The 15,237-nt window shown below is 38.2% G+C and overlaps 1 protein-coding gene and 2 long non-coding RNA genes across 5 annotated transcripts; 2 read left to right on the forward strand and 1 right to left on the reverse strand.

The window, feature by feature from the left end:
- Positions 1–4,532: 4,532 nt before the first annotated feature.
- Positions 4,533–6,692, reverse strand: LOC106358277. The gene is made up of 7 exons (XM_013798024.3): positions 6,371–6,692; positions 6,193–6,279; positions 5,733–5,972; positions 5,466–5,633; positions 5,328–5,381; positions 5,046–5,192; positions 4,533–4,944 (listed from the first exon to the last, which is right to left on the reverse strand). The coding sequence occupies exons 1-7, from the start codon at positions 6,518–6,520 to the stop codon at positions 4,567–4,569; spliced, it is 1,224 nt and encodes a 407-aa protein (XP_013653478.1). The 5' UTR covers positions 6,521–6,692; the 3' UTR covers positions 4,533–4,566.
- A 3,874-nt stretch (positions 6,693–10,566) lies between these two features.
- On the forward strand, positions 10,567–13,332 carry LOC106356467. 2 transcript variants are annotated; one of them, XR_001272090.3, is made up of 7 exons: positions 10,567–11,347; positions 11,429–11,533; positions 11,620–11,704; positions 11,849–12,073; positions 12,206–12,352; positions 13,046–13,133; positions 13,230–13,332. It is a non-coding gene; the product is annotated as an uncharacterized LOC106356467 (long non-coding RNA). The 2 variants fall into 2 exon arrangements; XR_002653384.2 differs by having other exon boundaries at positions 10,567–11,533.
- Positions 13,333–13,425: 93 nt separating this feature from the next.
- Positions 13,426–14,251, forward strand: LOC106356468. Of its 2 annotated transcripts, none has more exons than XR_007314957.1 (2): positions 13,426–14,059; positions 14,160–14,251. It is a non-coding gene; the product is annotated as an uncharacterized LOC106356468 (long non-coding RNA). The 2 variants fall into 2 exon arrangements; XR_002653385.2 differs by having other exon boundaries at positions 14,171–14,251.
- Positions 14,252–15,237: the final 986 nt, after the last annotated feature.

Below are 15,237 nucleotides of genomic sequence, written 5' to 3' on the forward strand. Positions count from 1 at the left end.
GAACTTCACTACACAAGATGAATATGTATGGTGAAAGAGGATCTCCTTGACGAAGTCCTCTGCTCGGTGATACCCTTCCTCTAGGCGAGCCGTTGATGAGAAAGGAGTATGTAACAGTGGAGACACATTCCACGATCCATTTGGTCCACACGTCGTGGAAGCCTAAGCGCTTTAGTACCAGCTCAATGAATTCCCATTCTAGCCTATCATAGGCTTTGCTCATGTCGGTCTTAACCGCCATGGCACATCTCTTCTCCGCATCTGAGGTTTTGAGGTAATGGAGTACCTCATGTGTTATCAACACATTGTCTGAAATGGATCGGCCAGGAACGAATGCGGACTGATTCTCCGATATGATGGTTGAGAGGAGCGGTTGCAATCTTTTGGTGAGGATTTTTGAGATGATCTTATAGTAGACATTGCAAAGCGCAATGGGCCTGTAGTCCGCTACCGTTTGTGGGTTCTTTACCTTCGGGATGAGTCTAACATTTGTTTCATTTATCCTAGGCGGAAGCACGCCCGAGGTAAAGAAGCGTTGAACCTCGCTGACTATATCTGGCCCGATAGTGTCCCAATTGGAGTGGTAGAAGCTAGCCGAGAATCCGTCCGGTCCGGGCGCTTTATCTGCGTGTATTGCGAAGACTGCATCCCTGATCTCTACAGCAGCCGGGAGGCTGATCAGTCGCTCATTGTCCTCATCCGAGACTCTTCTTTGGAGTGCATAAGTTACGGTTTCCGCTCTGTCTCCATCCATTGAGGTGAATAAGGATTGGTAATATTGCACTATCACTCTGGTTATATCCTCTTCCTTATAGACCATTGAGCCTTGGCTATCTTCCAAAACCGTGAGAGAATTCGCTCTCCTTCTCTTCTTTGTTACTGCGTGAAAGTATCCAGTATTACGGTCTCCTAGTCTCAGCCATAAAAGACGGCTCCGTTGCCGCCAATACTCTTCTTCCGCCTTATATGCTGTTTCAAGCTCTGCGGTAATCTGTTGGATCAGGTTCCCATCATTCTTGGGATCTACTAAAGCTGTTTCGAGATCTTGCTTTTTCTGCTCTATGATCAGCCTGCTGTTCCGAAACTGCTTCTTACTCCATTCCACAATGGCTGAACGTGTCAGTGATATCTTGGTTCGAATAGGACTGCTCCCTGCTTCTTCCCAGACTCTCTTAATGAGCTCTTTAACCTCCACATCATCCTTCAGTCTGCGATCGAAGCGAAACATTCCTTTCCTCTTTTTATTTCCTGGGTCGAAGACCGATATCAAAGGTCTGTGGTCAGACCCTTCATACGCCAGATAATGGCTTCTTGCTGCCGGGAAGAGTTCAGCCCAAGAACTATTCGCAGCTGCTCGGTCCAGTCGACATCTAACCAGATAATCATTTCTTTTTCCCCTCCAGGACAGAAGATCACCAGAGTGAGGCAGGTCAAAGAGGTCTCCTTCTGCATAGAAGGTTCGCAGGTCTCCAAAAGATCCCTCGGGTCTAGCCGGGCCACCTTCCTTCTCATCATTACTTAAAATGTCATTGAAGTCGCCATTTATAAACCATGGGGCGTCTCTGCTGATCATAAGTGTAACCATTTGGTTCCAAAAAATCCTTCTTTTTCCATAATCAGTATCACCGTGAATAAATGCAGCAAAGAAGGTTTTTCCTTCATATTCAATACATGTGTCAATGAAATTAGCATTAGCGGACAACACATGGAGTTTAACTTCTTGTTTCCAAAGTATCGCTAGCCCTCCGGCCCCATGTCCAGTAGGCGGGACTAGGTGGTGCTGCTCGAATCCCAGCTGGTCTGTCTTGCTCAGAACAAAGAGATCAGGATTTTTTGTTTCCATAAGGAAAATAATGTCTGGAGATGTGGACCGGTTTATCTCCTTTAGACGTCGAACTGTCCGGGGATTCCCTAACCCCTGACAGTTCCAACTCACGATCTTTAAGGACCGAGAGTGGATGGAATTCGAAAATCCATCCGCTTCCTCGTGGTTGCCGGGATCATATTGCAGATAGGCCTGTTCTCTGAGCTTGTAGTTGACGTATCAGCTTGGTGTTTACTACGTGGGAGCCCTGATTTGCCTTTAGTTCCAGTATGTGCTCTCTGGCCGGTAGTAGGCTTACGGCGGTTTGGAGATGGTTTGTTCTGCGCCACCGTCCTTCTCCTTGAACCCTCTCCTTGCATCAATTTTGGGCTGCCACTTATTGTTCTTTTCCCCGGAGGACGCCCTCGTTTTTTCTTTGCACTTTTTGCCTCATCAGCTCCATCTTTTTCTCCCTGGGGCTCTGATGGTAATGTGATGCGTTGAGCTGCTGGTGTACGCGCTGGTATGGGATCATTTGCTGTTGGTTCTTCTCTGTCGCTGTTTACAAAGCTTTGGTTATTAGCTTGTAGGGGAACAGAGGATCCAAGTCTGAGAGTTGCAGGCAGTCTATCCTGGGAGTTATTCTTCGAATTCTCTAAGTTTTTTACCCCCAAGTTCGAGAGCTGTATTGGGCTAGGTCCCAACCGTTGAGTGACTGGTATTCTCTCTGGAGTCAATACATCATTAGGCTCCTGATACCTTTCGGCGGTTGCATTTAGGGCCGCTCTAGCCATTTGGATTGCTGATTCTTCCATCTCCCCTTTCTCTTCTGCCTGTCTAACTCGCTCCTTCCTAGCTTCTCTTTCAGTAGGGTCTGCACACTTTGTGTACTGAAGCATGACATTTCTTAGCTCTCCCATAGCTTCGCTTATTGCTTCCTGTGGAATTATGTTTGCTTCTATTGCTCGGGGAGTCCCCCTGACATTTGTTTCTTGTGTATTTTTGGAAGCACTTGACCCTGTCTCTCTTGCCTCAGGGACCTTTCTGGAGATTTCTCGGTAATAGCTCCTACTAGGCGGAGCTGGAATATGGCGTTGGTGAGAGTATTCCCGGGAGGGTCTGGACGATCTATCGTCGGCGTATCTTGTGCGTTCTCTTGCCTGTGAGCTTCGGCGGAATGAGCTTCTCTCCTGCCACTGTCTTGTTTGTGATTTGTAGGGTCTCTGATGTGAGCTTACTCTTTGTTCCCTATCATTCCTTCTTAAGTTTTCTTCCCCGTTGTAGGCCGCTGAAAACTGGAAGGCTGCACTGTTTCTCTGATCTTTCTCAGGGAGGCTCTTATGCTGATTAGCTGTAGCTGAGGTGATTGTTCTTCCCGAGGCAGCCATTCCCCCTGAGGTACCTTCAGCTCTTCCTTTAGTCTCCTCTTCTCTTGCAATCTTGGCTTTTGCTTCTGCTCTAGCCACTAAGCATTCTTTGAGTTCATGGTCCAGTCTGAGACATTTAGTGCAGTGTTTATCCAAGCGTTCATATACGAGTGTTGTAGCTACCTCGTCGCCATTAGGGAATTCAACCACAGATTCTTTTATCAGGGGGAGTAGTCCATCAATGTGGACTCTCATTCTCGCTGTCTGGGTGGTGATTTCCGCTTTCTCGTAAAGTCCAATATCCTCACCAATGCACTTGATAGTAGCCTCAGTCCAAAGATGGACAGGTAAACCTTGTACTTTAACCCAGAAAGGAATCAGTGAAGGGAATGAGGGTGAGATTGTAGGTTCCCAGCGCTGTAGGATGATCATCCATCTGGCGTAGTGGTAGGGGCGCTGTTCCAGAACTGAGAGAAGATCCGACTCGAGTTCGAATTGGAACTGAAATAATCCATTTCCTAAATCAGAGCCCACCGGCTTGAACTCTGTTTTCCAGTGTTCAGTGAAGAAGGGGATTACAGACCACACCTTCTGGACTGTTTTGTTTGTCACACGCCCTATCAGGGTCAGTGTATGTTTGCGTAGCAGTTCCGAGTTGTCTGGTAGCGGGACTTTCACCCTAGCAGAGCGGGGAGGCAGCTGAGTTCCCATATCCAAACCCTTGCCTTTTTCCGCCGACGAGATTCTTCGATGAGCCATATCTGAGAGGCCTCAGAGATGCTTCTTTAAGTTGTTGAGGGTGTAACAGGAAGGTATGGCTACAACCAACTATCGCTTCAGGGAATCCCCTTAAGTCAAATAGTTGAAAAGATTGAGACCGTTAAAACCCTTCCTGGTTGCTATAGTTCCGCCTGTGTTGTCGTAGGTTGCGTGAATCCACTCCAAAAAGAACGGCAACCTGAGCTTAGGAGATTTCCAAGCTAACCTCTCCCAAAAGATGCTTGGTTTTGGAAGCAGAGGTGAGCTGGTGTTGAGCTGGTGTCTGGTTGCAGGAAATGAAGACCAGAGGATCCTTCATTCTTCAGTCAAGTTTCATCTCCGGGAAGGAGGAGGCGTGAACGGCGGTCCCTCCGACCATGTCGGGGGAAGAACCCGATGTGTAATTCTTCAAGATCGTAGTTCGGACCGAGGGATAATCCCAAAAGAGGAAACAATTCGAATATACGCAGATGTACACGATGGGTAAAAGGCAGTGACGTGGGAGGAAGGGCCTTTTATCCACTGGTTAGTAACTGTCTTCGAAAGCTGTGTCTGAGAGAGAAATCACGCCTTCTATCCTCTTAAATCTAGATCGACTCATATACATGCTCTCATTTTCATAACATATATATGAAATCATTTACACATAGCATTTCGACCAGGACCACCATAATAAAAGGAAGCCCCCAACTGAGGATGGAAAGGATTTCGGATTACATTGTAACAATTCTGATTAGTCACAAAGGGAGTAAGACTTTCAGGAGGTTTCGTAACACCGTCTTCTTCTATCTCAAGATTCATGAAATAACTAGCCTTTTTATATCCCTCATATCCGAAACGACCACTCCCCATATTCGTTGATGTGTGTTGTGAATCCTCCTTGTAGTTTGTTATTTCACCTCCCCAATGAATTTCTGAAGCACCATTCTTTAAATTACTGAACAATGAGGAAGGCCAGTACCCGAGAATCTGATAGTAACCCAATCTCAACCACCAGTTCCCTGTGCGGGGATCCTATAGTAATGTAGCACAACCATAATCAATTTGTAAATATCATAAGAGTGTATTTTTTTATAAAGCTATATGTTGAATATTAGCGTGGTGGTTATATTAACCTTCCATATAGTTGTGAGAAATGATGCTTGTCGACCACCCATGACGGAAACTTTAGGCATAGGTGCACCTATAACAAAATCTCTGTTGACATGAACAAAACCTGGACATCTAAGATCGTAGCAGCCTGTCTTTTTGTATTCATCAGCCTGATTCATGTTATTAACACACACACAAGAACCAAAATATATGTACTTTTAAATCTCAAACAAAAATAAAAAGTTGAATCCAAAAGCAAGAACAGAAAAGAAAAATCATAAAAAGTTGAATCCATTTTAACTCACCGTCCAATAAATAAAAAATCGAGGCTTGTCATCACCATAAAATCGCTGGAACACCTAATTAGTAATAATAGAAGAGCGAAAAATAAATATATATGGGCGTGAGTGTATAAATATGTAATTGTAGAAACAAACAAAGACCTGCCAACCAGCTTCAATGGTGTCGCGGCTAGGATAAGTGCCACCCATGACCCATATTTGTGCTAGGCTAAATTCTCTTCGCGTTTGTACATGGGGCTTCCACACATTTATATCCGCTTGGGCTCCATGAAATTTGCCTTGTGGCGAATTTACGGTAACTATGGCATACTATATGTACATAAACATATATATAATTACAAAAGCATATATAATATGTATAAGAGAAAATGATGGATTTTTAAGAGTATATTTCCATTGCACACACACCTCATTTGTAGTATTACTTGGTGGATTGGTTGGCTTTGGTTGAGGGAGGCTATTGGGATCTTTTCTCCCGTATCTTTCTACTGATTCAGCTTGTAAAATGTTTTCTCTTCTCGGTCTTATGATCGGAATACTATTTTTTGGACACTTTCCGTTGATTGTCCAGAGTTGCATCACCATACTATGGTTTTGGGTTTTTGAAGCTTCTTTGTTCCATCCTTTTGGGTAAGAACTTGGTCTCATCTACAAAACACAAAGAGATGATAAACACAAAATGTGATTAAGTTCAACAATTTTGGACAGGTACTTATTTAGCGTTACTGTTCCAAGTTAAGTCACGTTCTATTTCTAAGAATATTGTATGAATGTGTAGTTTTACATTAAATATGATAAAGTAGATTAAAAAAATCTAAAAATGCATTTTGAAATAAAAATAAAAAGTATTAAATAAAAACTCTTAAACCTGAATGGTGTGGTTTTTGAATAAAGGATTATCATAAATTGGATGATTCTTCATGTGAACACAATCTATGATATCTCCGTCTGGGCTCTACACAAAATTTACAAATCATAATAATTATTATAAAATGTAAGAAAAAGTAGTTGCCTATAAGTTGTTTAAAATCACAAATTGTATTTACCTTGATGGATTTAAGAGCAGGTTTATTTAGTTTTTTCAAAAGTTCGTCTATTTCAGCATCACGAGTATCATCATACTCTCTTCCGGTGACCATCACAGCTATGATTAAAATGATGAATACAGTTAAACTTGCCATCATTCGACTGATCATGATTATAATTTCCAAGATGTTTTGATATTTTTGAAGTGCTCTCAATGGTTCATTGGGGTTATGCACAAGGAAAACGAACAAGTCTTTGAAACAATATTTATTCTTTTTACGAAAGAAATGCTATTAATTTAAAGCATAATAATAATCAGATAAAGTACATGTTGTTTCCTTGTTATGATTTATTTCACTGCTGACATACGAATGCAATTAATATAGCAGTATAAATTTTCCCAGATATGGAAGAGAAAATGCTAGCGTATTTATGAAATTTAGTAAAGATGGAAAAGATATCCTATAATAATTTTTGCTTTTGAAAAGTAAATGATGTTCGAATACAAATGAATTTAATATAGCCATTAATATAGCAATACATGTTAGAAAATGCAATTAATGTATCAATATTAGACTTTTCAGTAGTACCCAAATTAAAAATCAAAATTTCTGGATAACCTTTTTTTTTCTAACGGCTTTCATATATCTACTAATAATAGCAATCCCAATTAATTCCAAAGGTTGTGAATCTCACTTATGTTGAAAGGTTGTGAATCTCACTTATGTTGAAAGGTTGTGTCTTTTCTATAAGTTATCAAAAAGTTGCGTCTTTTCTAAAAGTTGAATATTGAAAAGTTGTGTTTTTTCCAAAAGTTGTCTATATAGTTATTTTTTTTTCTTATGATGTTAAATATTCAAAAATGTCTTTGTACAATTCTTTGTTTTAAGAGATGTATATTTAATAAGTTGTGACTATTCATGTGAAGAGTTATGACTATTTCTATAAGTATTTTTTCAAAATAACTATTTTTAAATAGAAAGAATGTGACTATTCAAATTAAATAGTTGTGACTATTCAAATAAATTTTTAAAATCTATAAATAGTCTATGTCTATGCATTTCTCAAAATAAAATTTTCGCTAATCGAACTAATAATAAAATAGTGGAAAAAAAGTTATATGCAATTACTTGGTTATAAAGTTTTAGAAGATAGTGGAAAATGAAACGCTATAAACAAAAAATAGTAGAAAGAGTTTTACTTGTTTGGATAGATGAAAAAGTTTGTCTTTCGTACATACAAATTGTGGTTCGCTGACATTTTAAGAAAAGTAGACGTTAGAACAACATTATCGGGGTATGATAGAGGAAGTCGTTAGGCTTTATATGATATTATTTAAATAAAAATTGTATAATTTCGCTGGGACGGACGCGGTTTGTCGTTGGTTAACATATTTTTTTTTTGTCCTTAGGTGATAGGTGTCGGCAAGGGAATGGTGGAAGCGTTTTGGTTTGAGAAATGATTCACGTGTTGCCCTTTGGGCCTTGTCTCTTTGAGAGAGAGAGAGAGAGAGAGAGAGAGAGAGAGAGAGAGAGATTTGAAGATCGATGGCGGAAGGCGCGATGATCCCCAGCAACTGAAGAAGGGAAGCCATAGCTTCAGGCAGAGGCTACTTCTCTGGACCCTTTCTTCGACGCCTATCATCAGGCAGAGGCTGAATCCTAGCCGCCAACATCACGAGATGTCTCTCCTCCGCCTCTTCGAGACTGTCTCCGATGACTGCGTCACACTTGCCCTCATCCAGGTTAAAACTTTTGATCCTTGCTCCTCACTTTTCTTATAGTTTATCGATCTGGGCTTGCTACATTACTTACGATTTCTGGGTTTCACTAATGCAACTCAGATTAAATTGACTGATGTTACTGATCCCATGGTCAATGAGAAGGTTGCTGATCGGGTGAGCATTGAACTTGAACTCATTTGCATTTTTTTGGTTTTGTAAAGATGTGGTCAGACTTTGTAATTGGGGTTTCTCTGCGTTGTGGGATTTATCAGGTAGGAGAGGATTTAGAAGGAGTTACCCACAAAGTTTACTTTGATATTCAGATCAATGGTTCACCTGAATGAGTTACCCACAAAGTTTACTTTGTCCCCTCTTCTTCATTGGGTTTGTAAGCTCTGTGTTTTTCCCAATTTGGTTTTAGCTTAATCAGTTCATATTTATTTTGCTATGTTACTGGGTGAGATGGTAGGAGAATGAGCTCCCGAGAGAATTCGACAGACACTTGACAACTAGTTCATGTTCTTTTTCTCTTGCTTATAACGTTTCTCTTGCCAAACCACAATTTGTTTTATTTATTTTCTTCTTATATATGTGCAAGTTGTAATACTTTCTTCTGGGTTCTTGTTGCTTGATTCTTGCAGGCGTAGAGGGAAAGATTGTGGTTGAGCTGATTTTGCTGGGCAAATCTGGATGCAGGGGCAAACATTATCTGATTTTTTCTTAATTGTTCTGATCTTTTTTTTTTGGTTTCGGATATGTGGATTTGATTTTGTGATCGTTGTTCTGATTGTGCAAGGAGGAGTCTCTTGCACGTAGAACATAGAAACTACCTTTTTATATAGTTTGTAATCAAAGATTTACTCTACTTATTTCTGCTTCACGTTTCATTGTTGAGATGATCTTGTTCCCTGTCATAACAAAAGAAGCAAACATATTTTGATCAAACGTTTGTCTCATATTTTATCCATCCCACCAAACAAAAGAAGCAAACACATTTTGATCAAACGTTTGTCTCAAATAAATATTATAAAATATGCTAAGGACTTTTTTTTGTCCTACCAATAATCAACAAAATTAAAAAAGTCCTTATGCATTTGTCCCTAACTAAAAAATAATACTAATTTATTCTAAGGACAAAATTTTGTAGAACCAATAATGTTGCCCTTATATATTTATGCTAGCACATTAAATAGTCAATTGAATATTTCTTGTTATATCCGTTTCATTTTATTACCGTCTCCCTCTGGTCATTGTTGTTATTGTAAAACAAACCGATGAAAAATGATATCCCATTTTAGTTTCAATAAATGTTTATGTAAACAGTCGCTTGCTACGGACGGAAAAGAAAGCGACGGAAGTTATAAAAAAAGTGTGATTGCAGAGATCTTGTCATAAAAGCGTCCCCTGAGGTTAAGATCACAAAAATAATAACATAAAAAAACACATGATTTGGAGAAAAGATAACTATTGTTAAGAGAACTAGGTCGAAACCCGCGCTACGCTGCGGGAAATTATAACACATAAAATATTTTAAGAAAAAAATTCAATTTTTAATAAATAAAAAATTACAATCTATTTAAAGAATATTAACTTTGGTGATGTTTTAGTAGTTTTCAAGAATAAAATAATTTAAAAGTATTTTTGATAAGTAAGCAAAAGTTATAAATATTAACTTAGTATTTGGTACTTTTGATTGAAAACAATAATATAACATTATGATTGTTGGATATGTGGAATAATTTGTTTTTTTTAATAAAAACAATACAAAAGGAATAAAATGAGAGATTCTCTTGTTTAAGAGATTACATAATTGTTTGAAAAGTCACAAACTTGCCTATTTGAATATTTGATTGTACATATTAATTTGAAAACATACTTATTTTAGTCGTTTGAGATGTTTTTCATTCTTTTTTAAAAAAATTCCCAAACTAACAATGTTATAAGAAAGCCAAAAGGTTATTTTAACCAAGATGAACACATGATATTAAGAAGCACAAAGGTAGAAACGTGTCTTTCAACTGTAGCGGAAGACATATCTACCTCTCTCGGTAGCAGAAAATACGGAATCTGATTCGTCCCATAGCTCCAACAGTTGCTTGGCACTCAATATTCTGGAATCAGCTCACTTTCCCAGTAACACATTATACTCGTATGTGTTTACTCTTCCCTCTAAATTTGGATATAGCCTGCCACTTGCTTACTCTGTTCAGTGGGACAAAAAACAGTAACTACTTGCTATTGAAATGCCCTTACTCCCTCTAGATTTGGTCTGCAACAGCTTCATCACTCAGCTTAACCTCACCTATAAACTTTGGACTGAAAGTAACCATGGGCCCCATCTTCAAGCGATTATTGGTTCTAATAGAAAGGTGATCACTGAAACAATCCAAGAAGAATAGATTCTATGCAATAAAAGGAAAAAAAAATTGTTTAGAAATATAACTTTGTATCCTTCCTCTAGTTAAAACTTAAAACACAACATACTGCAATCTAACCTATACTAAAAGGGTTATATGAGCATCAGAGAGTGTGTCCACGTAGGACAATTAAATCATCCAATCAGAGAACAGCTCTCCGCCACGTCATATACGCATGACAAATTCTAATTTCCCCAAAATCGAATCTCGATCCCTTTCTCTTCGTCTTCTCCGTCTGCTATTTTAGATCAAAACCAACTTGCTCGACTGGTCTTGCAGCGACGAATCACCCGCGAGGCATAGTCTTATCTTCCGCGGTTTGATCCCTGTGCTGTACGCAGGGTCGGCAAGAGCCTCGCACGATGAATCGACAGAAGAAGCTATTGAGTTTGCGACTCAGCAGGGGAAAGAGAAGGAGCTGTGCAAGACTGGAGACTCCGTTGTTGCTCTACTCCGAGTTGGGAACGCTTCCCTAATCAAGATCTTGACCGTTAAGTGATGATGATTAGGAAAAATCCCGTTTTTGGCGTCTGGCGTTTGGAGGAAACGCAACTATATACGTTTTTCTTAATATGAATTTTGTTCAAGATTTGTGATTAAAATCTTGAGATAGAAAACTCAAATTCTCTTTCTTGATAATTACAACTGTGGTGACCCGTGTGAATCCACTTACGGTTTTTTTTTTCTGGATACTCAGGTGGTTGTATGGAACTAATGAATCGTACACGTATCTCTACTATCATGACTTTTTTTTGTTTTTTTGTTTTGTTTTGGTGAAGTTTGATGCTTTGGTTGCAGCCCTTCCGTTATCAGACTGAGGTGAAGAAACTCAGTTGAAAAGAATTGTTGAACTCCTGGTAATATATGTCTCACTCACTGATAAGTTGAGCTCGATAAATAAATCATTGCATGTTCCCTTCTATGCTATTTTTCTTCAGGTGGAAAATGATGTTATTGGCCAAGAGCTCTCTAACGATTTACATCTATTCTGATCCAACTGCTGCGGAACGTTTGTATCGAAGAAAGATGTCATGTAGAAAAAGGTATGTTAAACAGTTTACTCTCTCCTTATATTCTAAACTAAAACCTCGGAATATAATTTTAGTTGTTTATCTTTGTTTTATTTCAGTCATCAGCTGGGCAAGCACAAGGTTTAACAACCACTAAACCACTCAGTTGAGACAGTAGGATCTCTTTCGTGTTGATCATACAAGGTCTGTTGCTAGGCTTTTATATTTTTCTGTGAGAATAAATGGAGTATGAAAAAAAATTAACCAATCCCTAACACTTATAACAAACTTCACTATCTCCCTCTCTATTCGTTACCAACTCAAATCACTTTTACCATGTCATTGAAGCTTGCGATATAGAGCTAGAAGACAAAGCCAGAGAAGTAGCACAGCTGAAAACAGAGAGGTAGAGCTAGAGAGAATTACGAGGCTGAAGCATGTAGAGGCAGACATATCCCCAGCTAAAAGTTAACGATGCAAAGCGGAGGCTGATTGGTCGATTATTAAGGGCATGGACAATATTCAAACGCTGGATGCAAAATTGTTTTCAGTATTTTATTTGCTAACGCCACCGTGAGTTTATTATTACCTCCATCACCTTATCTCTTAGAGTTACACAGATTTTTTTATTTCTTTCTCTAAAACAGAAGTTATCATTCATTGTTCCTAATATTGACCACTCTCTTTTGTTTTTCTTTGTTTCAGGTATGTGCAGGTTGCAGAGTTTAAATGCCTACTCGGTGTTAAAGCTAATACCAAAGAATGAATACTATGACAAAACTCTCCAGCTTCCAAAAGAATTTGATGCTACAACTGCTTGGTGACAGTGCACCAGTGTTGGAAGGATCCTAGGTTAGTCTTAGATTCCATTATCTGTGCCTCTATTCATTGTCTTGAAAAATATGATATACTGGTTCTTCTTCTTAAGTTCTGTATCTAATTCTCTCATTGAGTATCACACTAAAGATCAGGTAAAATTTTGCTTGCTAGGTTTTTATATTCATTAGTGTGTTCTAACAATTTCCAATTTCCAACTAGACAAAAATTGATGATTGCTAGCATCTTTCTATCAGAAAGATTAATATGGTGTCCAGAACATCATTTAGATAGTAATCGTCTATACACTTGAGTCTATGTGGTTTTATTCCGAAATCAGTTGTAAGAAGATACTGTTGTGGTCGCTTCTTTTCAGAGTACTGTAGTAAAGGTTCTTCTCGACATGTGCAGGTGCTTTTTTATACAACTAAATAAATGTCTAATACCAACCCGAGGATGCTGTACATTGACAATGTTGATGATGAAACGAAAGATTCCGAGGACGATTTAGATGAGAACTTTCATGGGGAGGACATGCCTGCATCCCACTGCAATGTCGACGAGTTTGACTAGAAAAAAATTATCATTGTTTTTTATATCTCTGTTCAGGGGAAGAGAAAGATTTGGCTCAACAGATGCTGCCGCCAACATATTTTTTTATCCTTCTTTTCGCTTCGGTACATCCACAACACATATTCTATAATTGTTAGTTTGTTTTTCTCTCCTCAGGTCTCATTCATCTTCTGTCTATTTGGAAATTAAACTTACTGAAGAAGTTGCAAGGGATAAGCAAAGTTGCTTCTTCTTCAGGAAACAAGTAAGCATCACCTCCTCTCTGAGAAATGTTTCATTGTTTCTTCGACTTTGGATCAATTTTCCAGAGGTTTTAACACTTTCACTGAAATTTTTTAAGGTTAGGTTGCAAGAAACACTGACACCAAAGAAGTTGCTTATTCTAGCTCTTCAGGAAGCTGAGAGAAATGGAAATAGCATATATATTATCTGCCTTATCCGTGAGTACACTATGGCTTCCACTCACACTTTAATTAGTGTTCCAGAATTAGTTTTGGGCTTTATGTTAACTGCTACTGGTTACAGGTGTGGAGAATTCAGAGGATGAGGACCATACTTCTCAGGTAGGTTCTTACATTACTACTTAACAATTTTTTTACCTTAGAGCTGAGAACCTTTTTTTAACAATATGAACCTTTGTGCCCACGTATGTAAAAATAAATACTGTCCAACCCCTTCTTTTGTTTAGTCATGTGTTCTCCAAAGTACAAAGTTATGACAAGACGTTCCCATTATCGAGGAGATACGTCATACATGTTCCATCTATCTATTATGCTTCCCTCTGGTATTAGTTTTTTTGTTTCCATGATCAGGTGGCTAAGCGTTGATGCTTTTTGATCAGGTGGCTAAACGTTGATGCTTTTTGATCAGGTGGCTAGGCATTGATGCTCACTGCAGGTTTCAACTGAATCACTTTGGTTTACTCCAAAAGAGAGGTATTAGCTTATAACTACTATACACTGTGCTCTTTGGTGTCTGAAGGAAAGAAATATGCTCTCAGGTATATATTTAAATATATGGTTTCCGTTGCAATTTAAAATTGGATTCATATAGTTTTAAGCACACAACACATATGCTAATTTGAAGGTTCATCGCAATGGAACTCTATAATGTCTGAGAGGTCCTCTATAGTTCCATCGTCAGGCTTCCCAAGTTTAATCTTTCTCCAAGGTATAAGTATTTTCACTATTATATTTTTAAATTCCACTCTCTTTTTATCTATGTAGTAGCATATTGAAAACCCAATGTGATAAGAATCTCTCATTCTGAGAATTCAAAAAGTTTCCATATGGCGGAAGGGATGTAACACTTCTGAAGTCATTTGAGTTCCAAGACCTATAATCATGTGGTCAGTTTTTACCGTTTCAAGTTTCAACAGTGGTCACTCCACTTTGGGTCAGCTTGCATTCAGTTACATGCCAGTTAAGTTCAAGTTTCTTCGTGCAAGAGCGTGCACCCGAACATCACCTCTCAATTTAGCTATAGAGATTCTGAAATGGAGTGAGGAGAGAACAAACATATGCGTGATGTATACTCTATGTCCAGTACTTATCAAGTTCTTCACAAATCAGTGTATTCACATTAAAAACAAGTCTAATGTAAATAGTCACCACTATCTGGAGTAGAGATTCTTACACATTGATCTTAATTGTTTGAGATTCAGTTCAGCGCATTCATTTCTTTTTTGAACTTGACCATTGAAGCTCTTCGCAACTAAACCATGACTTGAACCCCTCTAACCATCGACTGTTCTCTTTTTTTTTGTGACTAATCGACTGTTCTATAATGAACGCTGACATTAACATTTTAACAATCTGTGAAACAAAACAACTCATCCTTCGTAAGTAATCCTGTTGAGCAGCATGTATCATGAACTAATAAAATGTTTTTTTTTGTGCAACATTAGTTATCTACTTAATTAACTTCATTTGGTAACTAAATGTCTTTTTTTAAAAAAAAATTCTCTCGCAAGTTATCATGTAAATACCATATGTTTTGAACCAAGTGTTGTCCAAGGTTGAGTCCTCACAAAAAGAGTACGAAATATGAGGAAACCATAAGAGAAGACAAACTAATACCACATTAAACAACAACATGTCAACGTTTTTCATTTATGTTCACAAAAAATTAAAAAAGAGTTTAAAAATCACAAAAAATGTATGAAGTTTAACAAAAACAATAAAAACTAAAGTTAATTAGAAGTAAGAAAAAAACTAATAATGACAGAAATTTTACGGAAATAAAAATCAATTAAGTTATATCGAATTAGAATGTGATATTAATTCAAAACAATAAATGTTTTTACTAAAAATGAAAATATGAAAATAATGGTTTTGGATCATAATTTT

This window comes from Brassica napus, chromosome A7 (genome assembly GCF_020379485.1).
Source record: "Brassica napus cultivar Da-Ae chromosome A7, Da-Ae, whole genome shotgun sequence".
Classification (NCBI taxonomy): domain Eukaryota; kingdom Viridiplantae; phylum Streptophyta; class Magnoliopsida; order Brassicales; family Brassicaceae; genus Brassica; species Brassica napus.

Excerpts from the sequence above, each read along its gene's own strand:
- LOC106358277 (XM_013798024.3), bottom strand. The coding sequence starts at position 6,520 with ATGATCAGTCGAATGATGGCAAGTTTAACTGTATTCATCATTTTAATC. Across the intron at positions 6,280-6,370 it reads CTGCTCTTAAATCCATCAAG|AGCCCAGACGGAGATATCAT; the intron begins GTAAATACAATT and ends AATTTTGTGTAG. Across the intron at positions 5,382-5,465 it reads CCATTGAAGCTGGTTGGCAG|GTGTTCCAGCGATTTTATGG; the intron begins GTCTTTGTTTGT and ends ATTACTAATTAG.